Here is a 22641-nt window from a genome sequence, read left to right on the forward strand (position 1 = left end):
ACTACAATCTGCAGAATACTGATGGAATCAGGCCACTAGGGCTTGATAAATTTGTTGCTGTTTCTTCACACAGCTGAGCACTTCAAAACACAATTCACATGAACATGTTAGCATTTGTATACGTTTATCACTTTAACAAATGTACTGGGGAAAAAAAACACAACAGCGCTTACCTATTTAGATCAAAACTTATTTTTAGAGTTCAGTTTTATCTACTAAATGAAAGATCTGTCTGAAGACTATCCCTTTATTTTTGAATAAAGAGGCAGTTAATTTAATACCCCTGGCTCTTGTCTTAGAAAACAGGAGTTGAAGGAGACACTGCTTTTCTTTTAGCCTTTCTTCCTCACTTTTATTTTCCTTTTTTGGCTCATTACGGTTCTAAAGCTGTCTCGGAGTGAGACAGCACTAGACTGGTGATGCAGGAAATAGTGTCTCCTTTCAAACACTTTTTGTTGTTAGTGTAAGTTTAAGGCAGGAAATATTCAAGGTTAACACATTTTTATCTTCATAAACAACTCTTCAAGAAACAAGATAACGAAAGAAGTTTGTTTCTGCAGCCACGTAGGGCTCATGTAATTTTATAATTGCAAAAGACTGCACAGATGTGTTACAGTATCTTCCTTTCCTTCAAAAGCTTGGAAATGCGATTAGTTTATTACTGCATAAGAACGTGCTCAGTCCTTCAATGACCTTGCTACAAGATTTTTTTGTATGAATCCAAAAGATAAGGAGCATATACCATTAATGGGTTGTGTAAAAGACACTTTGTTTCAAAGAGACAAAAATTCTAATTTTGTCCTTCCTTGCGGTTACTGTATTCTGTAAGACTTGCTATTGCCTTCAGGCTTAAGATGCTTGAAGTACTAATTTTTGTATTGTTCTAAGGAGCTGTTTAACTTGGAACAGTTTCATGTCCACATCTTGAATTACACCTATGCATTATGTACTTAAATGCTACAGCAATGGAGATCAAGACATCAACAGACCACACTTCTGTAAGTTACCTGGTTGAAGACATAAGCTGAAGCAGAGTTAGATGACAGAGCCCAAAAAGGAATTAAAGTTTTCTTTAGTGTAAAATAGCTTTAGCTATGAAAAATACTGTTTAAAAGTGTATTTTGGAGACCTGTATCTATTACAATAATCTGATATACTACACTGCTGTTACTGAGTGTCTAGCTTTCCTCCTGAACTAAAACTTGCTGAAGATGTCATTTTGCTTGTATAAATGCAGCTATAATAATGACTCTTGCCACCATAACTAGCACCACACCTTTACATACCTTAAGGTATGAGACTAAAACAAACATGCTGCCTTTTATGCTGAGGTCTGCATAAGCGAGGCACTAGTGCTGACAGTGAAAAGTTATTGTGTGGAAAAGGGTTAATTGCCTAATCAGTTGTTTGTTTTCTCCACTCTTTAACCAATAAGCTTCATAGTGTGAGGAGCATCTTATATTCTTGTTCTCCTAAGCTGTCTTTAGGTTTCACAACACATCACAGGTATATTCATCATCACAGTGCAGACCTGGTGCTATGTGCAGCTGAGAAAGGAGCTGCAGCTGATGGAATCCACAACGGCATCTTGCAGCTAAAGCAGATTCTCCAATTCTGCACTGTTTACTCACTGGACACATGCCTCCTTTGGACAGATGAAAGCTTCACTCTGAAGTAGAAGGTTAACAATTATACTCCAGTGATTAGATTATGCTCTAGTGGTTGGCAACCCTGCCCAGAGGAGGGGGGTTGGAACTAGATGATCTTTAAGGTCCTTTTCAACCCAGGCCATTCTATGAGTCTATGATACTCCTTGTATTATAAGTATATACAACACAGAATTTGCATGTATCATCTAACAAAATCTAGAACCAAAGACATGGTTTCATGGCTCAGGATAGAAATTTTGGATCTAAAAGCAGCCTTACTTCATACTAATACAGATTTTCTTCCTGTGAATACAGAGGTATTGTTTCTACCGGATTATTTATAACAAACAACTGCAGAATTACATATGGTGGATTTATTGAACAATAAAACTTTGCAAATTTTTGAATTTCACAGAACTTAAGATATATGGACAGTTATCATGCATGCTAATTCTGTTTAGTGACATTTCATAATTATTCACTAATGAAAAAAGTAAATTGCAACTATTCATACCATGTAAGAAGTCATCATTTCTTAGCACAGCTGAACAGAAAACACTGCCTCTAAATAAAATTTCATATTTAAAATGTCTTTTGACAATAAATTAAAATTTCAGTGGCAGTACTAGTAAACAAAACACACTAAGGACAGTGTGCAGATTGCCTATGTACTGATCAGGAAAACAACAACACTACTAGCTCCAGAAAATTTGGAGAAATGCAAATGAACTTATATACATATCATTTTCAACAATATGAACAACACTGAGCAGAATAGATTTCCTTCCACATTTCCCCCATTTTCCCCATTAAATAAGGCAATAATATAAATCATACCAGCATCACAACCTACTTCAGTCCCTAGAAACTGAGTACTGACCAAATGCAGGAATGCGCAAGAGTAAACACTTGGATTTGCACTTTGATTCTTCGTTGTGTAAGATGATTAAAACACCACCAACAACTCTAGATTCCAGTGGCAGGGAGGAAAAAAAAAAACAGTAAACTGCAAGAACCCAACTTCAGAAAGCTGTTCTTTCAGCCTGTGGCACTATTTGGAATATCTTGAGCATCTGCTAAATGTAGTTTTTGGCTGAAGCAAGACATTAAGGAATAACATTTTCACAAATAGATGAGGTATAAACAAGATAACAATGTTATATGAAACTATGTGACACTTAGTCCTGTGACAGATCAGGTATGCACCAGTCCAGATTCAGTTCTGAGACCTAGATTCGTTTTCAACCAATGGATTAATCCTCTCAGTAAAAATGAAGCATTACTTAACTCCAGAGTTAGCTAGCAGATAAAGGGAGAAGGGCAGAGGAATGTTACCACTATTACATTCTATTTACATTGTTCATGAGTCTTGGGCTTAGACAGCTTTTCACAGATAGTGCACTGATGTATGTATTCTCTGTATCTTAATTCTCAAACTAGAGTACCACCTTCCTCAGTGAATACACATTTTTTTAAAAAAAGAAATATCTAGACTGTAGTATAAACTAAATGCAACACTCCTCACCTGTATTGTTAGCTCACCGAAAGCACAATGTACAAGCCAAGCCATGTAGCTTTGTCTTCTTGATGGGTTAAGAGCATGCATTTTGTTCAGTTACCTAAGGCCAGCTGAAGTAATCAATGCACCTGTAGCCTGACTCTAGAAATAATAAAAGAAAGGCTAGCCCCATATCCACAGTAAAAAACAGTGCTAAAGAGCTGCATATATTCCTAGAGAGAAAAAAAATAAAGGAATTAGGATTCACTTATCAATGAGACAGTACTTCTGAATACTATAGAAGGAATATGTTTGTTTCAGAGCTTCTTGGCAAAATGCACATGAAGAGACTTTGCTTCTGATGGGCTTGGTTATCTACAGCCAACAAACTGTCGAAGTGTTGAATTCTAGCTAAATAAATCACAACATGAAAAACATCCTGTAATTAGATCTAGTAATTTATGAAGTAGAAGGACCTAAAATCCATGCTATATTACAATACTAATTTCAAAGAAGGGACATTATTGAACAGATCTGACTCCTAGGAGGATACCAGTTACAGGGAAATACACAGTAACATGCTTCCAGTTAGTAATTATAATGCACAATAAACAGTTAAGGAAAAGGATACATAGATGAATTCAGTTCTTCCAGCTGCAAAATAAGTATAGAAAGTATCAGAAATGCATTTCAGTTAAAGGCAACAATTATGCTGATAAAATGCAAGAAATATTTTAAAAACAACATAGCAAATCATTAGTGGTTTGAGCTGACGTTTGATTTGATTAGAAAAAGAAAGGCAAACCTGCACTGAATTTTGTAACAACAAATTTAAATCTATCAAGAAGTTTTAACGACTTGAATTTTAACAATTAAATCTTAAATTTTGTTGTTCAATTGAAATTAAGTGTTAGCAATTTAGCGATTTGTTTGTATGGAAACACTAGAGAAAGGAGAAACTGAAAGTGTTGAATGTATAGATCAAAAATCCTTGTCATCTTCCACAGATGAAAGAGGAAGTGCCACAGGAAAATGGTCATAGCTGATCCATAGGCTGTCTCTAAAAACGCCTACACCCTCAGTTTACAGCTAGACTGCTCCACTCACCAAAACAAGCAGCAGTCTACAAAAGAAGAGAACAAGGTACTGTATTTCTCAAAACCAAGATGAAGCAGCTAAGACGTGTCTTTACTTGTTACATAACTGTTTTCCTCAGCTCTAAGTTTCGTCATGGGTTGCAGTCTGCGCAGAATCAGTACCCCTCCAGCAGTGTTTTAATCACAAGCCTAGGTCCATGGACTGTGTCTCCTGCCTTCCCTGTACTTACATCTGATAGCAGCCTATCCAGGTTGGAGTCACTGGCTAGTTTTCTTTTATCTTCGGGGAGTTCTTCCAGCTCCCCATAGAGCTCCAGATTGAGGCGAGCAAGTTTCTCCTGCATACTCCGCACATGCTCCATTTGCTCTATGGAACATTCATTTCCTAAAAGGACAAACAGCAGCTTTAGAGAAAGAAACCAGAAGAAACAACTGAAAGCATGAAGATAGTTTTTTACATTAGAGAATATGAATTTAAGCATCAAGTCTAAAAGTTAACTTGTTTTCTAGAGGATTTCTTCCTTTTTCACTACTGAAATTTCAGTCATTCTGTCTGGTATTGGTGTTATGCTGATTTTTTGATAAGCGTTGGATATACTTTAAGATTATACTTTTACTGACTACATTTTGACTTTCAATCCCTGTATTTTTTTTAAATCTGATCATAATAAACCTTCCTAATTTTGATTAATCTTGGGATTTTTTTTCATTGTAACTGATTCTTTATATATTATAGGTTTTCTGTATTCTCACATAAAATCAATGTGGGGGTAATGTGACATGCTGACCTAATGCTAAACTTGCAAAAGCATACAGAAAAAAAATGAAGTAGAAGAGTTGCTCATGGCTTTTTGAAAGCTCCATCAACTGTGAAGTAGTAAGAATAATAAAATATGATGCTAACATAAGAATACGATGAGCATAATGCAATTTGCATTGAGTTACAGTTCACTCCATAAGAGTCATTACCAACAGCATATGAAGTGTTAATACACTGTAAAATCAGGTGCCAAAAAGTGATTTCTTAGTAGAAGGTATCAAAAGTGGCTTTAAGTGTGGTGACTTCGTACTGCCTTAGGCGTGTCATGTTGGTTGGAAGGTACAATCAAATGGCATTTGAATCATCAAAGTCAAACATACAACAGCATTACCATTTAAAAAATATGGTATGATCTTTTCAGTCTTATTAACCTTGATTTCATACAGCAGAGACTAATAAGACAAACCAGCAGTCTGTCAATATAGCACACTTGTTTGCAGATGTCACCATCAGGTAGTTTAAAAAGCAACCATTCTGTACAGATAATTCACACATTTACCAAATGCTTGAAGTTTGCCAGAGTGGAAGTCATTCAGGAGGCTCAGAAGTCCCCTTTCCATTTCCTGGACATCTGATACATCTGTGAGAAAAGAGTGCTGGATTGGTGCTGCCTGTGCCCCTTTTGCTTCGCCTCCTGGAGGTTTGGCTTTCTCTTTTATTACTCTGAAGAAATTAAATGGTTAAACAAAACGATATATTACTTCCTTTGAAAATTTGAGATATAGAATCATTTGACAACCGGGCTGTGAAAATAAAATGAAAAATATTTCAAATACTCCTTTCAAGTTAATAGATCACAAGCTTGTCTTTAAGAATAAAAAACGCAGTCTTGACAGTTTAATATTGCAAAATAAGGATTCCAACAATCTACTTTCCTATTAATAGTGAGAAACAAAACATGTATGTAATAGCCATCTTGATAACCTAAGTATTGGATTGCTCTGTGTGTCCTTACCCAAAAGGAACACAGGGCACGGGCTATGTAGTCACCCAAAAGCCATCAGCAAACTCTTTAAAAGACAGAAAAATCCCTCATAAGTCATACACACGCACTGTCAAACCCGCCTATGCTCTGTAATGTGTGGGAAATGGCTCGTTATCATCTACCCAGGAAGATCCCCTTGCCCCTCAGACGGGTTTTCCTAGAGCTCCTTCTCAAAGCCTCCAAATTTTGTAAAACCCAACATCAGAAGCAATCTGCCAGTACTCTCAACGCATACCGCACGGACCGCTCCATGCCTGAACAAACGTTAAACTTGCTAAAAACGTTTTACATTTCTCAATCCAAACTCCATGCAGCACCAGCAACTCGCGGACTGCTCCAAAACGGTGCTTTCCCAGGAGCTGGCTGCCCCTCCGCATGCAACGCGCCCGGGCGCTGCCGCTCTCCGAACCGAGCGCTCCCCAAACGAGAACACTGCCGCAGCTTATCCCGCACCCCCCCCCGCACCTCTTCAGCTTGGGTTTCTGCGCGGCGGGCTGCGGGGCGGGGTTGCCGAAGGCCGTGCTCTTGCTGACGGGCACCGCGCTCTTCTTGGAGCCGGCGGCCTGCGCGGGGTGGGCGGTGGCTGCCTTGGGGCTCCGCCTTTTGATTTTCCTCTCCTCCATCTCCTCCGGCTTGCCTCCGCCTCCACAGGGGAAAAGCGCGCTCAGAGACACGCGCTCACCCCGGCACCGGCCATAACGGCACGCACCGGGCCGCGGCGGCGCCGCTTCAGCCTCCCCCGGGCGGCAGAGCCCAGGCCCGCGGGCACCCCCCGGCACCGCCCGCCGCCGCCGCCCCATCCCCGCTAACGGCCGCGCCCCCCCCGCCGCCTCCCCTTATATAGGGCCGCAGGCCCCGCCCCCCTCCGCAGGCCCCGCCCCCTGCCCCGCGCGCGCGGACCCCCGGCCCCGCCGGCCCTCACCCCGCCCCCGCGGAAGCGGCCGGCTCGGGCCCGGCGCGCGGGTCACGTGGCTGCGGGGAGGGGCGGAGCCGGAGGCGGGGCCGGCCCGCCCTGCGCGGGGCATTGTGGGAGGCACCGCCCCCTCCGCCTGGCGGGCACAGTAACTACCATCCCCAGAACCCCCCGCGGCAGGAGGCTCTGCGCATGCGTGCGAGCTCCCCCCCCCCCCCGTCGTCCCCCCGTCCCCCCGCCTCCCGCGTGCAGATGGCGGCGCGCAGCCGTTAACGGCTGGTGGGGGGGGGGGGCGGGGCGGGGCGGGGCGGCCGTTGGGGCGCTGCCGTTGGGCCGAGCGGCCGCCTGTGGGAGCAGCGCCGGGGGGGAGTCCCCGTGCCGGCTGTGGGAGCGGGTGGCCCCGTGGGGAGCTCGGGGTGCCCGTCCCACAGCCCCCGGTGTCCCCTTGGCGGTATTCCTGCCCGCAGGGCTGTCACGTGCGGAGATACGGGACTGCAAACGGGGGCGTCCCGGCACGCCCGGAGCTCTGCGGGCTGCACGAATCCTTGTCGGTGACAGGCTCTGTGCTCCAGAGGGCAGCAGCGCTTCGCGCTCTCCACCTCCATAGCCCTTGGATACTTTTTTACCTTTTCAATTGCACTTTTACAGCTTTCTGTTAAGTATCAGGGGTAAATAAGAGATCAGATAAGCAAAGATCCGTGCTTTGTCATACAACTTCATCCCTGCCATCGGTGTTCCCAGGGGAGTTATTGATCTAAACTGTCTGAGGAGGACCCTGATACCAAGTTAACTTCACGCATCTCTGTCCTTTCCAACCTCAGTTGCAGTCGCCAGTAGCTGGTTTGCAGGAGCTTAAGTTTCAGGGCAGGTACCATCAGCGGGGCGTGCCTACCTACCCATAGGAACCAACGAGTTCCGGTCCCCCAAAGTGCATTTCCTGGTTCTGTCTCTTGTAGAGGAACTCAAACAATCGCATTTCTAGTAATCACTTTCTCTTCCGTGCCCCCTGTCATTGATGACTTTAATGACTTGAATGCTTTGCCCATCCTTCATTGTAACGGCTTGTAGCTTGGATGTGAGTAGTTCTCCTAGAGAGATGAACTTGTCAGCTATCTCTACTATGTGCTTGTCAACTTGAACTTCTTCTATTAGGAATGAGATTTTAGTTTTCACCTAAGAACATGCTCATAACTGTATGTTTTCTGATGAAAACTGAGATACAGCTTATGCACCACAAGTGAAGGGTGATACGAGCTGCAACACCCAGAGTGCAAGCACTGGCCAGCAGCTTTACATGGTATGTATGTTTCCGTGAATGTTTCCATGGTATGTCTCAGTATAAAGCTATTGCGTGAAAGGTGCTATTACCCTGAAAGGTGCGCAGTTAGGATGTATCCCAACCTCTGCCTGGACCTTCTTTAATATCAAAAAATGATTCTCTGTTTATACACTGATCCTGAGCCTTCTTCCGGATCTTGAATTAGATTTAAGGGGCCATAACAGAGCTTCATCACGACTTTCATAAGGCGTTTCAATTGTGAGACTCAATGGCCACTTTGAGCCTGTAAAGTGGTGCTGCCAAAGGGAGATTGCATTTGCAATTACACTCAGATGAAAGACAGTGTCTAAATGCCCTCTGGCATTAAGCTGCAGTGGAAGTAATTTCTGGGTAGCAAAATACAGCTGGGGTCTGAGGTGCTCAATTGGTTTTGAACAATTTCCTTGCAAGAGAACTGTGCCAGAGACCATCACCAATAGACTAAAAGTTCACATATGGGAATATAGTCTACGGGGTTTTACACTAAAGCTATATGTCTTGTAGGAAAAAAAAGAAAAGGCAGAAGTGAGAAGAAAGAAAGAAAGAGAAAGAGGAAAAGAGAGAAAGAAAATGAGGAAAAAGAAAGAAAAATGTGAAAGAAAAATGTGAAAGAAAAAGAAAAGAAAGGAAAAGAAAAATGTGAAAGAACGAAAAAAGGAAAAGTGAAAGGAAAAAAGAAAAAGAGAAAGGAAAAGTAAAAAAAAGGAAAAGTGAAAAAAGGAGAAAAAAAGTAAAAAAAGAGAAAGGAAAAAAGTAAAACATGAAAGAAAGAAAATGTGTGAAAGAAAAAAGAAAAAGAGAAAGGAAAAGTAAAATGTGAAAGAGAAAGGAAAAAAGTGAAAGAAAAAAGAAAAAGAGAAAGGAAACGTAAAATGTGAAAGAGAAAGGAAAAAAGTGAAAGAAAAAAGAAAAAGAGAAAGGAAAAGTAAAATGTGAAAGAGAAAGGAAAAAAGTGAAAGAAAAAAGAAAAAGAGAAAGGAAAAGTAAAATGTGAAAGAGAAAGGAAAAAAGTGAAAGAAAAAAGAAAAAGAGAAAGGAAAAGTAAAATGTGAAAGAGAAAGGAAAAAAGTGAAAGAAAAAAAGAAAAAGAGAAAGGAAAAGTAAAATGTGAAAGAGAAAGGAAAAAGTGAAAGAAAAAAGAAAAAGAAAGGAAAATTAAGACGTGAAAGAGAAAGGAAAAAAGTGAAAAAAGACGTGAAAAAGAAAAAAAAAGAGAAAAAAGAGAAAGGAAAAGAAAAAATAAAACGAAAGAAAGAGGAAAAAAGTGAAAGAAAAAAGGTTCTGTAACACTGGAGATACATTAAACAAAAATGTGGTGGTGAAAGACTTAAGGGAAAGGTAGAAAAACAGAAACAGCCATTTATTATCTTTTTGATTCCTTAATACAAAAGTTTTCTGATATCCAAGTAGACAAGAGCTGGCAAAATTCATGTAAGCTCTAAGCCAGTCACAAACTCCCATCCACAGAGCTGCATGAGTAGAATCCTCATTCACCCATATACATATATATGAGGCCTGCAAAACTGGAAACAAGCAAGTTTTGCAGAAACATTTTTGCAGGTATTTGGGAGATTTCTATACAATAAATACTGTTTATATTAAGTTTCTATTAAGTAACTTCTGAAGAGCTGGTGTTCATCTATCTCATTTCTCGCACACTGTGTAAGCAAGTAAATGTATCCTCCTTGCAGCTTGTATAGAGAGGGCTTTTTTTCCTGTGATTATTGGTGGTCTGTGTGTGTAGAACGAAGCAAAGAGGCTTGACCGTTAGGTTGCAAGGTGACTAGGAATTCTTCCTTCCTTCCAAAGCAGTTGAAATAGAACATTTTGTTTGTTGGTTTGTTTCAAATAAAGGGAAATTCTTTCCGTGACAAATGTAAATATTTTTTAAAATAAAATTACTTTTATATTCGGAAAGCATTTAGATTCCACTATCAATCCTGCTGCAATTTCGTCTCTCAGTATGAGGGATCAAATACATACGTAGTTATTCTTATAAAAACAGAATATGCACAGTGTGTGATTTCCCTAGGACACCCCAGGAAAGACCTACAATAAGTTTTAGCATGCGGGTAATGTTTTACTATAACATTTAATTATGTATTATATATTATATATTAACAAAAAGCATTTGTTATCACTGCACACTGCCTGATATTAGAATATTATTAAAATGTCTGTTACTCACTTCTATATCTGATTTATTGGAGCCTACAGGGGCAGATAAGTGGGAAAGCATCAGACCTTATTGTATGTTTTCATAGTGAAAGTAATTTTATAGCGACTAATTAATTTCTTATGAAAGATAATAATAAGTTAAGAGCAAAGAATCAAAGGTAGTGTGGTCATGATTTGATACTACAAATCCTATTGCAGATAACACTGTTGTCTGGAATCAAATAGTGATATCATACACTCACCAGGAGGGGAAAAAAAAAAAAAAGTATGTTTTGGATTGTCTCCATTTAGCTGAGCTTTTGCATAATTTTGTATTGTGGTAATGATTCGCAGTTTGGAAAATGCCTTTTCTTCCTATATAAGGCTTTTTTTTCTTTTTTTTTTCTTTCTGACAACACCAGCAAACATTGCAATGGTAGCGTATGCATGTACTTGTTGACTTAAGCAATCCAAGGGTAAATGTTTTAGTAGGAACAATTTTAATATTAAAGAAGCAAATTAAAAAGTTAATCGAATCTGATTTTATTTACATATATATCTCCTTGCAAACTAGAGGCCCACCTTTGAGGATGCTTTGAAGAAGAACTTCAAAGAAATAAGTATGTATTTTGTATTGAGATATGCATGCAAATAAAGACAGATTCCTCTTTTTGAAAGCCCTATTCAGTTAACATGAGGTGGCAAGTAGGTTCTAGAGGCTTCCAAGAAAGTGATGAAAGCCTCTTGTTCTTTGGCTGATATAATTAATCTCAGGTGTATTTCACAGGGTTGTACCTTGTACTCTTGGAAGCATGACATTGCTGTAGTGTTGCCTTCCAAAAAAAAAAAAAAAAAGAAAGAAAGAAAAAAAGCCCACACCACAGTATGGGACATACCTGTTCATGTGAAGTAAAGTACTTATTTCTTTTTTTAAGATGAGCAGCATAGCGAAGTGTGTCTGTATTTATCAGCCAGCTAAGCTGCTGATAGTGCAGCAAAGTTGAAATGATATATAAAGAAAATGAATTAACAATGGAAATAATACAGATGTAGAATCGTGGGTTAGGCATGCATTTTTTCTGCTTTACAGAATGATGACAGATATGCCCTCAAGAAATGTCACTGAAAAAGTGTCAACATGTGTATTTATATTCTCTCTCTCTCTCTCTCTCTCCACACTATGATCTGCCTATCTAAATGAACTAATATTAGCGTAGATAAATATTTAGACTTCTGTATTATTACTGATCAGCTCCTGCATCTCAGACATGAATGGTCCCTCTGAAGTCAAAACTGTTACACCAGAGAACAAGGAGTTTAAAACCTCCACGAATATGGTGTGTGTAAGCCAATGTTAGCTTACTGAAAATAAATAAATAAATAAACAAAGTTCAACACTTTGTTAGTTACCGAAACATTAATTATGTGACCTGCTTAAAAAAAAAAAAAATAAAAATCTTTTGCCAGGATGTATGTGTTGAATAAACAACCTCCTCGGGCCAGCAGCAAGGTGATTCAGGCAACCACAGTGGAGTAACAAGGAGAGGAAAGAGGAAGAACAGAAGACGCTAGCAGAACCACGTGGAAAACAGAGTCTTTTAGGTAACAGGTAAGCCGCTTCTGAGGCTCGAAGCTTTTCCTTTCCTTTCAGTTTGACGCAGTGTCCTACAGTGTACCAACCTCTTTAGTTCCCTGGTAATGTTCTCCAGAGGCTTCCTTAGCCAGTTTTGCTCCAGCCTTCCTCACTTCTGGAGATACCTGTGCTAGTTGTGCCCCTCTTTGTTCCTTCTCTTTGTCTAGGTATATCCTCAGTTTCCCTCTCCAGCCCTGCTTTGTCCCCTTGCTTTTATAGTCCCTCAAAGACTGATGTGATCTCCCCAGGACCTAGGAGCTCTCTGGGAATGAAAGTTGATTCTGCTCATCCTGGCGGCTTTGCTGAATGCCACCAGCTATAATGGCAGCTGTGTCAGTCAGAGCAAAGGTCTGTATAGCCCAGTGTCCTAACTCCAAAGCAGCCAGTTGCAAAAGCCTGCAAAAACTATGAGAAGCTGGCAAACATGTATGATGTTGCTTCTGTGCACTTTAGAGTCTTCAGCAGGTTTGTGATTCAGATGCAGTTTCTGTGCACATCGCAATGTTACGCTGCCAAGGACTCCAGGACACCAGTAGGCCTGAATGGCCCTGACCAGCCCTACCTTGGACCTCCCACCTCACTGCCCGTGGGCCCAGGAGCCCCATTTCAGGTCAGCTGGGGCCTTCAGTCCCTCTCTGAGCTACGCCGTAAGGGTGCCAGCCTCCAGCTCTCTCTCCAGCTCCTGGATGGACCCCCTCGGGTGTATGCTGGGGCCTTGTCTCCAGCCCTGACCCTGCTGCTCCTCACTGGGTTCCCTGGTCCTGGTTCAGGGCTTGCTGTGCCTGGGGCTGTCGATGGGCCCTGTGACAGGCACCTGGCTCTGCCCGCCATGCTCAGACCCCTTGGGATGGTGCCGTGTCACTGAGGGCACGACCTACTCAGGGCCCTTCTCCTGGGGAGCAGCCAGGCCTCACTGCTCCCTGACACCAGCTGCCTTTTCAAATTGCTAACAAATACTAGTGCTTGATTACTTGTTATCTTTATAGACATAGGCTTGGTCATGAAATGTAATCTTTCTACCCAGCTCTGGATTTTATTCTGAAAGATGTACAAGAGATAGGAAGGTCTTTACTTACTGTAAACTTGATCATTTGGGAGACGGATCTAGCAGTGATACATGGCAACGTTGTAACTTAATGCTTCTTTTTTCATGCTCCTGTTTTCCAGTTATTTGGGGAATTTTGCTTGCATAACTCCTAGACTGTTAAGAAAAAAAAAGGATTCATAACGTTCAGTTCCAAGGCTGCACACAGAGGTCATTAACCAAGCATTGTCAGATGTTCATATTCCAGTTCCATTTCTTCTGCTTTAACCTAATCATCTTAGGAGACTCCCAAAACTTCACAGCTATATCTCCTGGGCAAAGGAATTCTGTCTTCCTTTCTAAACACCAGAAGTTTCCCCCCATTATTTTGAGTTGTGAAAACATTCCTTTCCCTCATACTCTCCAGACTTTGTCTCCCAAAGTCTTATGGGCCTCGGTATTTTTCTGAAGAGTTCTCTGGGCCTCTGGAAACTCCCAGCTTTCTTTCCCAAGACACCCCTTTAGACTGAATAGGAACAACTGCCTGTTGCCAAATTCAAATAGTGAGCATTCTTCCTTGAATTTAGAAGAAGTCATTTTTAAGTGCTGAAGTTAACCAAAAGTGGTTCTAAAATACACCAGAAGTGTGATTGCTGCTGAAGTTTGCTTGCCTGTGGCATCCACAAAGGGAAGCAGCAACAGCAAATAACTCTCAGTTCTGTGTTTTAAACAGATAATGATAAAAAGAGAAGGTGACATCTTATATTTGGTGCAACTGGAGCTACTGCTGGAATCTTCAGAGCAGAGGTGGGGACATGAAGGGAAGAAAAAGAGACCACTAACATTCTTTCCAGGTTGCACCTGTTAGAACATCTCTAAAAAAAAAGCCTGGAAACTAATCCTGGGTTTCCAAGTCCTGCAATCTACCTGTGATAGTCACTGGTAGTATCTCATTCCTGTCCAGTGGTTTCCCACTCACGATGCTAGTGTAGATATCAGATCCTTCATTAGTTCAAATGCCAGAGGTCTCTGTAGAAGAGCTAACAGTTTTATGCTAGCTGACGATGCAGGTAGGTGGCAATGTAGTGTATCTTTTTGGAGGAGAAGGAGTTTCCTTCTTTTATATGTCAGGAAATTGATGTTCAAAAAAATATAATGAATATGTTCCCTGCTTAGTCTGGATTTAATACTCACAGAATCATGGAAATAGCATCATAGGATGCTTCAGGTTGGAAAGAACTTCATGAGGTCTCCAAGCCGAAGTAGGGGCTGTGAGCTCAGACCAGGTTACCCAGGGTTTTATCCAGCCTATCCTGAAATCCTCCAAGGACAGAGACTGCACAAAAATCCTGTGGTACAGCATATTTTTCAGACCAGGGTTATTGTCACATCAGGTCACATGTGGATTTGTCTCAAAACCTTCAACAGGTGATCCGTGTTCCAGTACTGCTCTACAGTTCTAGTGAAGATGTTTTTCCTTATACAACTTCGATTTGATCACCCTCTAGGTATATACCATGACAGAATTTTTAGTTATGTAAAAACATGCTAATTTTCTACATATTAAGTGTTTGTTGAATAGATATCAAAGCCATTGTACAGCTGCATTTGCCCTCCTCTACGTATTTGGTTTAAATATGTGTAACGTGCAGTAAGATCCTCTGAGGTAAAAGCACTTTGGGACTGTAAATTAGTTTCTTCAATACTAATGCTCCCCAGTACTCCAGCTGAAAAGGGAGAGCCTCTCATTGGATCTATCAGCACAACCAGTACTTCAGATATAATCCCAAATTTAATGCATTTTTTTTGATTCTGTGAGGGATGTAAAACTAGGATTAGTGAGAAATGCATTGGCGGTTCACTAGTGTGCAATACATTCTCCTTCTGAATTATTTTTAAACATATTCCATGTCTCTGAAGACTGGCATGTTGTAAGAGTAGGGTTTTTTGAAGGATAAGGCTGTGAGACACCTAAAGGGAATGTCGTGGAATGAAAGCAGGTAGGGAAAAGACTTTTTGCACAGGAGGATCGCTAATCTCCTTCTCTGTCCCTGTCTTGCTTGCTCACTTTTCAAACTACTTTATGATAAATAGTCTTTCTCACAGGATACAAATGACCCACTGATAGACTTGAGAAAAAGCTTGGAAATGCTTGCATGTTGAATATTAGACAAGGATGGATTTTATATATGCTTTTAAAATAAATCAGAATAAACCTAGGGCAAGTCCATCATCCTTGGGCAAATTGCTGACTTATTTTTGCAAGTGCTTATTTTACCTCTCATTGTAACTGTAACCATGTTTACAAACACTCCAAGATCTGCAACATGGTATTTACATGAATTCCATTAAGGTCAGCAAAACTGAACTCTCCAAGAGCAGATCAGAAAACACTTGATGGAAGGCTTTCCTCATGTACAACTGGGGACATAGTGCAGGCTGTGTTTTGGAAATGATACATGGAAAGGATTGTTGCATTTTATTTAACATTAAATTCATAACACTTGTACTTGGCAGGCACCTGCTCTTTCCCCATTTTAAATATTGAAATATTGTTTAAATATTGAATGTTGTTTATGATTAATTCAGCACAACAAGATAGAACATGCAGCTCATATCACAAAGAACCAAAGTGTATCTTTTGTTTTCTGTAGCCTGCTTTTTGTACTGTTCAGTAATTTATCATAAGATGATTGTAATGGAGCAAGACAGAAAAAAAAAAGTCTTAAGGTAACAATTGAAATAAAATACTTGCTCCATTGTTTTCATAGCTTGGCTAAGTGCCTACAAAAAATGTTTTATTTATTTTCCATTGTTTACACCGCATGACAGTAGGATAAACTACTATTCGTGTTCCCTCTATGAAATGCCACTGAGCACAATTGCTAGTACAGTGTAACCTAGGGGTGTCAGGGAAGGTCCAGTAAATAAATATTAACTTTTCAAAGCAATTTCAGCCTCACCTCTAGTGTGAACAAAAAAAGGCTTATGGACATAAGCCATTGTTTGTCATCTGTGTTGTCATCCGCACACACCTCTGAATCTTCAGTCATAGCCAATAATCCCAAGGTACCAAGCTCTGTACAAACTCGGGAGCACATAAAGGCAATTCCTGTTACAAAGGTTGTACAGCAGGTGGATAAAAGACAAAAGAGAAAAAAGAAGATGGGAAAAGGGGAAATAGACAACCTGGATCTATATGATCTGCCAAGGTTTTAGCATAGCAGTAAATTTTGTCTAAGGTTCTGTGGGCACCATGGTCAAGGATGACTTTGTAGGTTACTGGAAAGAATTTGTAGGTTAATTTGTTGACAGATCTTTTGACATAAATGAGAACCAAGCAAAGTTATCAGTTTCTTCTTGAGACCCACTTTTTTAAATGGAAAATTTGATATGCAAAATCATAGGCCTCGTTTAGAAAATTTGATTCAACTCAATAAAGTCCAATTTTTAAGTGAGATTTGTGAAGATTATGTCTGAAAAGAACTTTGAAGGCAAGAAAGCAGAATTCCTTCACTGAATGCACATTGAGAGCATGAAAGATCACTTCCAAACTCAGATTGTTATCTTAATATCAAAGTTGGACAATGAGTTATTTGCAGTCTGCAATTGTTTCTGGTCAGACGTGTAGCTGGCCTCTAGTTACTTCTTGTGTTACATCTTAAAATGAATTCCCTTCCCCTTCTAGATCTTGGTGGCTCAGTATAAGTACAATCACTATAATGTCTTAAGAGTGTCAAATGACCATTTTTTTTTCCAGGCTAGAAGAAATATTGCTGAAAAGTTCCACTGACTACGTGAAGTCTTCCAGACCACCAGACAGACATCAGAAGTCATGTTTGTAATTTCAGACTTTGTTTTCTTAGGCATATACAAATGCAGAACTCAAAATAAGCAAAAATCTCTTTTCTAAGAGAATAAATGCACACAAATATTTGCATAGAAAACTGTTTCTAAGCAATGCATACACTAAGCAGTATACTGGAGTTTTCTTTTTAACATGATTTTGCTCCAGTAACTGTAATTAGGGAAGGAGAAGTTAAATATTTAAAGCATTTTCCTTTACATCGGAAATACTACATGAAAATAGCAGCAAGAGGTCTCAAGTCTGAACTGAACGCCTGTGACTGTGTGCACTGTATTCCTTTATAATAAGGACAGTCTTGGTCACAAAGCATTTAAGATGACTTAAATACATGTTGGAATACAATGGACATGATGAGAGTAGGACTATTCCAGTGAATGCAGTTGTATGTAGCCTAATAGTTAATTATAGTTTGGTACAGTTGATATTAATGAGAAGAATTTTAAGATTTTCCTCAATTAATCTTAGTAGAAAAATGGGTTTAAATGAAAACTCCTTATCAAAGTATGTTAAAAGCAACAACTATAGAGAAAGCTTAGTTACTTAAAAATTATAGTCTTCAATGTCAAATAACTCACTGTATGCATTTACAAGTTTTGGTTGGGGATCACAATAAGTTTATTAGTGTTCAAAACTGTAGTTATAACTGTCATTAAATATAAAGCATAAAAATATTAACATGTTAAAGAACCAAAGTGGCATCATTGTGAAAGAGTGTTTTAAGTTTTTTCTCTGTATGTACAACTAGGGATTAAATCTGCAAACATTTCTGAAAGAGACCATAAGGGAGGCTCCTGGAAGGAGACTCAAATACAATCAGCTTTTTTTTTTTTTTTTTTTTTTCTTCTAAACAAACTATTCCTTGGGCTGAAATTCTTTATACTTTCTTTCACCCCACGAGAAGAAAAGCCAAACAGAACTTCTTAAGGTACATTTCACTGCATTTAAAACTTGTTTCCAACATTATTAAGCAAAGTGTTTATATGTTTTTTTCTTGAACTAACTAAAAAATTATTTTGCCAGAAATGCTTAAAAATTGGCATATTCATAGTCCTCCAAGGAATGTGTACTCTGCCAAGTTTGAAAACACTTGGAATAGAAAGAAGGTCTAAGTAAATCTTGCATACTGTGCTACATTTCTTACTGATTTATGAACAACATGCTCATGCTTAGCTTGTACAGTTTGTCTGATCTATGCAATAAAATAAACACAGCTGCATTTATTACAGTGATTGCATAATCACATATTTGGTACCCACAAACTTTTGGGAAATATTCAGATACCAGTATATGCTAAAACTTCCGATTTCCTTTACATTTTCTAATACCACTTTCATTTTATTTTAAATTTAATATAAGTTTTTGTTTGTACAAGTTAGAAATTTTAATAATAATGTTTCTGCAACACTCAAAGTTCAGATAATTTATACTTGTTATAAAGCAGTGGAGCAACGACCACACAGGTAGTAAAAAGTACAAATGTGCCAGCAATCATAGGTATCACTTTGTTACCTAATTTGGAGGCATATAACTCCTCAAATGCTACTCCAGTAACTCCAGTACTTTGCTACTCAGTGTAATATTTAGATAGCCTTAAAAGAGCTTTTCCCTTACTGTCAGTCCTCCAAGTTATTATTTTGTAATTGAAAAATATTTTACTAGTCTTTATTTATTGGCAATATTCCAGTCTCTGACACTGAGTATATAAACAGAAACGCTGAGCTTTGTAGCATGAACTCACTGAATATCATCCCAACCAATCATCAGGTAGGTGAAATTATGCAAAGGAACTTAAACAAGGCATCTAGAAATCTTTTAATGATCTATCACAGTGGTAGTTTCTTCCCAAATGAATATTCTTAAAAGTCAGCTCAAAGTCAAACGTATTTTTATTTCCTGGCATATAACAAAGAAAACGTACTGTAAATATCCAAAACATGAATAATATGCTAACTATGTTCAGGAAATATTTCATCTTTTTTTTGTTTAATTTTATTTTATAGGAAAGGTTCAAGATGTACCCTGTGATTTTTAAAAATGGAGGGGTGAGTTTAGGCAGCAGGAGAGTCTGCTGCAGATTGCTGCATACAGCAATTTCCCCGGTGGCGGCTTCATCCATGTTGCAGACCACAGTGACAAACTGTGTTCAGTTGCAAGGAAGAGAGTGGGAAAATCTGCATCGGCTGGTAGGCGGTTTATCACGTTCTGCATTTTTCCAGTGTTAATGAGGCAGGAACCACTGCAATGTATCAAAAATCATTTGTGACTGACTGGCACACACTGGTCTGTGTTCGTCAACTGAAGTGAAGCAAGGATGCTTATTTCTAAAGAAATATTATAAATATAGTCAAAAGTATTTTGCTGTAAATGCAGTGACTGATTGTGGGAAGCTGGTACTAAAGGAGAAGCTGAGTTCTGCTTTAGTGAACAGCACAGTCTGCACGTTCGGGGAGCAACTGAAGAGGCTCCCATCCATCAGATGCATTGTTTGCTCTGAGTCCTGAGGCGTTCATCTGAGAACATAATCAGCCCTGTTAAAAGAATACACTTTCAAGACTTATTTGACTGAATTGTTTTTGAAACTGTTTTAGTTGTTTTTTATTTTTTTTTGTTGTTTTGTCTTTTTAATTATTATTTTTGTTCCAATATTTAGCTAATGAATCAAAATGTAAACTGTGCAATTGCTTCAAAGGAGACCACATGTAACACAATTAGCGAAGACACAAATGTGGTCAGTGTCTAAGATAAATAAAAATTTCATATGGAATTTACAAAAGCTTTCAACACAAACTGTTCTCATTAAGCTAGGGATGGCAGCAAAAGACTTTGCTCAGCATTTATGATATCTCCATATGTTGAGTCTGATTTTCAGCTGATAATTCCTCCAGCCTTTGCTTTTCCTGATGAAGTTTTTCTTTCACAAATAATGATACCCATATTCCTGTCCTACAGTCAGTTGCTGTACACATGTTTGCAGCTATGTAACTAACTTGGTAATAATTTGTAATTATACACGGTATTTGGATGACTTAAGTCCTTGTGAAGCAGAAACCTACACACTTGATCAGTTAAAAAAGAAGTAAGTTGCTTTAGAACAGAAGGGTTTTTTTCTGCCATGGAGGAAGTGGAAGTGAGGAATGCACTTTGTTAAAAGACACAGAAATGCCTTAACCAAATGAAGAAAACTGGTATGGCAACTCTAGGAGTAGTACTACCAATCCATGGAGATAATCACTCAGCAACTTGGTTTCTCTAGAAGAAGACTCAGCTTGGGCCTGTTTCCATTTTCCAAGAACTGGGGTCCTAGAGGAGAGTTGTTTCTGAGTGCCACCCAATCAGGGTGGCTGGCAGTCTTCTCTTTGCACTGTAGTCCCTTGAACACAGGGACCAGAAGTCTCTGATGATCACTATGTGCTCTGAGATCTGAGGTAGCTCTAAGACTATGCTTATGTTTTCATAGACTCTGCGATTTCTTGCATGTTTTTTCTATTCACAGCCTAGATTTTTCCCCACCATTCTGCTCCCCCGAGAATGATGCTACATACTGTTGTGGCTTGAAGAGCAGATAGTGATAGCAGATTTTCCTGCAAGTTCTTCACGGCACATCAAGAGACTCATTTTATGCAGCTGAACTGCAGCAGTTTTACACTGCGGTCTTCAGATGCTTGCAGAGCTTGCATCTGGCTGGTGCTGAATCATATCCTTGCACCATCACAACTACTGCTTCCTCCATGGTATCATTCCTACTGCACTTAGCTTTGATTGTTCCACTGCCCCACTGCTAGCATGGCTTTCTTTTATCCAAAGGCAGCTGTGTAAAGATAGAAAAATGAGAATGGTTTTGAGAGTTTTTAAGCTGGCAGAACACAGCGTGCTGACTCTTGCACTTGTGTAGATACGAGGAGCGCTGTAGGTCTGAAAATCTCAGGGATCAGCTAGCAGAACAACTAAACCACAGGCTGGACAGACTTGGAGAATTAGTCTTAGCTTAATGCTAGGGCTGAGAAAAGAGAGCAGGGACAGGTGCACAAAACTACTACCCTTTAAGATTGCACTCCAGAAATTATTAAACTCTTCTACTATGAAAGCGTGGATACATCTGCTAAGTAGTGAGAATAGCAGGAGTGAAGTTGTTGAAGTTACACTGCTGCCTTTGTTTAATGGTGAAGATAATATGGTGAAAGAAATGAGCAAAAATATTACAGAAATAAGTAGAAAAGGGAGCTCAGCTCCAGGCTTCAAGCAGGGAGTTGCCCCAGGGATACGCCAGAAAAGGAAAGCTCGGGGTGGACAGAAGTTTGTCGATGAACGAGGATACGGTCACAGGAAACCCTGCTCAGGGAGACAGGACTTTGTAAGCAACCCGAGTCAGAGAATTGCCTGTTGTCACCAGAGAAATTATTAGTTAAAGATTCTGCTTTGGGACAAGGAAGGAATTTGGGGGGATCTGTTGGGTAAGGATTGCAGTAAGCAAAAATACCTGTTCCGGCCCCTTGTAAGCTGGAAGAAAAGTTGTGCTTGGAAATTCTGCTGCATTGTCCACCAAAGATGGCCTTCAGCCTAAAGTAGTGGCATGTGAGTTTACAGAAACCCGGCAAAACAGCTCTCATTCTTCTGGGGTGATTAATTTGATTATTGGTTAGGATTTATATACAGCATAAAATGTATGCAGTCATGAGAGACGGATCACAAAGAAACACGGGTAAAATTCTGAGGCCATTTGACTTCTTCAGGAGTCAGATTTACTCCCATTTTCTGCTATCTCTTGCGGGGTTCTTTGAAGGAGGTTTTCTGTTGGAGACAGCAATGAAATGTATGATGATTGAAAGAGTCCAGTGCCCAGCAAGACTGGGAACATCCACATACTTTTGGTTAACCAGGAAAGAATAAAATACCAGAAAACATCCTTCTCTTGCAGAATTGCCTCTATTTTAAGCCTTCACCAAACCTCTACATCAAAACAGCCAAAGTAACTCAAAAATACAGAAGCTGACTATGTGCCCAGAACATTGAGCTTGCTTTTGAAATTACAAAGCAGAACTTTAGCACCGCTCTGGAAGCAACCAAGAAACACCCCACCTCCTCCCAAGCTACACTGTTGTGTGCTTCTTCATATTGACTTGGTTGGGTTTTGCTGGCACACGTAGGCAGGTAGCTTGAATCTGTGGGCTAAGCTACAATAGATGAGCCCAGTGATCCCAGATGACCACATCTAAACTACCATGTAACTACAATTTCAGGAAGAGCTGCCCGATGTTTAATGGTTGGCCGCATGGTTCTTGCACTGCTGCTCTTCTGGGAGCCCAGAGGGATTGCAGAAGCGAGCAGAGGGCAGGGCGGTGTTCCCCCGCAGCAGGCGATGAGTAACTTCCACAAGGCTTGCCTTCTGTTTCTTGAAATAGCACATGAAAGTTACTAAACACTTAATTTGGTAATTTAACTCCAGGCTTAAAGTCCTGCAGGTAGACAGCTATAATTCAGATCTAATGAACTTTCCAGTGCTAGCACTGAAAATGAAATCCATATTGGATTGAAAAAGATTTAGTGCAAGTTTCTGCTGTCCCTCCTCCCTCGCATCTCCTCCTTTCCAAGCTCTGTTCCCCTTCCCAGAACGTCTCCCACTCCTCACTGCGGGCACCTGCCCGTGCAAGAGCTGGGGGAGCAGCTTGCAGCCCCCGCTCC

The 22641-nt window shown here is 40.0% G+C and overlaps 1 protein-coding gene and 1 long non-coding RNA gene across 2 annotated transcripts; one reads left to right on the plus strand and one right to left on the minus strand.

Annotated features, from left to right (window-relative positions):
• Positions 1–1403: 1403 nt before the first annotated feature.
• CCDC28A (coiled-coil domain containing 28A) lies at positions 1404–7082 on the minus strand. The gene is made up of 6 exons (XM_066994233.1): positions 6972–7082; positions 6515–6692; positions 5564–5727; positions 4475–4629; positions 3779–3801; positions 1404–2742 (listed from the first exon to the last, which is right to left on the minus strand). Exons 1-6 carry the CDS (start codon positions 7072–7074, stop codon positions 2688–2690), a joined length of 678 nt encoding a protein of 225 aa, XP_066850334.1. The 5' UTR covers positions 7075–7082; the 3' UTR covers positions 1404–2687.
• A 959-nt stretch (positions 7083–8041) lies between these two features.
• Positions 8042–21896, plus strand: LOC125184223 (uncharacterized). The gene is made up of 4 exons (XR_007167886.2): positions 8042–8259; positions 11905–12046; positions 16855–17887; positions 18963–21896. It is a non-coding gene; the product is annotated as an uncharacterized lncRNA (long non-coding RNA).
• The last annotated feature ends 745 nt before the right edge of the window (positions 21897–22641 follow it).

The sequence above is a fragment of the Anser cygnoides genome, chromosome 3 (genome assembly GCF_040182565.1).
Source record: "Anser cygnoides isolate HZ-2024a breed goose chromosome 3, Taihu_goose_T2T_genome, whole genome shotgun sequence".
In the NCBI taxonomy this organism is placed as follows: Eukaryota; Metazoa; Chordata; class Aves; order Anseriformes; family Anatidae; genus Anser; species Anser cygnoides.

Coding starts and splice junctions, on each gene's coding strand:
- CCDC28A (XM_066994233.1), bottom strand. CDS start 7,074: ATGCCCCGCGCAGGGCGGGCCGGCCCCGCCTCCGGCTCCGCCCCTCCC. Junction 6,693..6,971: donor GCCGCTTCCGCGGGGGCGGG/GTGAGGGCCGGC, acceptor TCCCCTGTGGAG/GCGGAGGCAAGCCGGAGGAG. Junction 5,728..6,514: donor CAGAAACCCAAGCTGAAGAG/GTGCGGGGGGGG, acceptor TAATTTCTTCAG/AGTAATAAAAGAGAAAGCCA.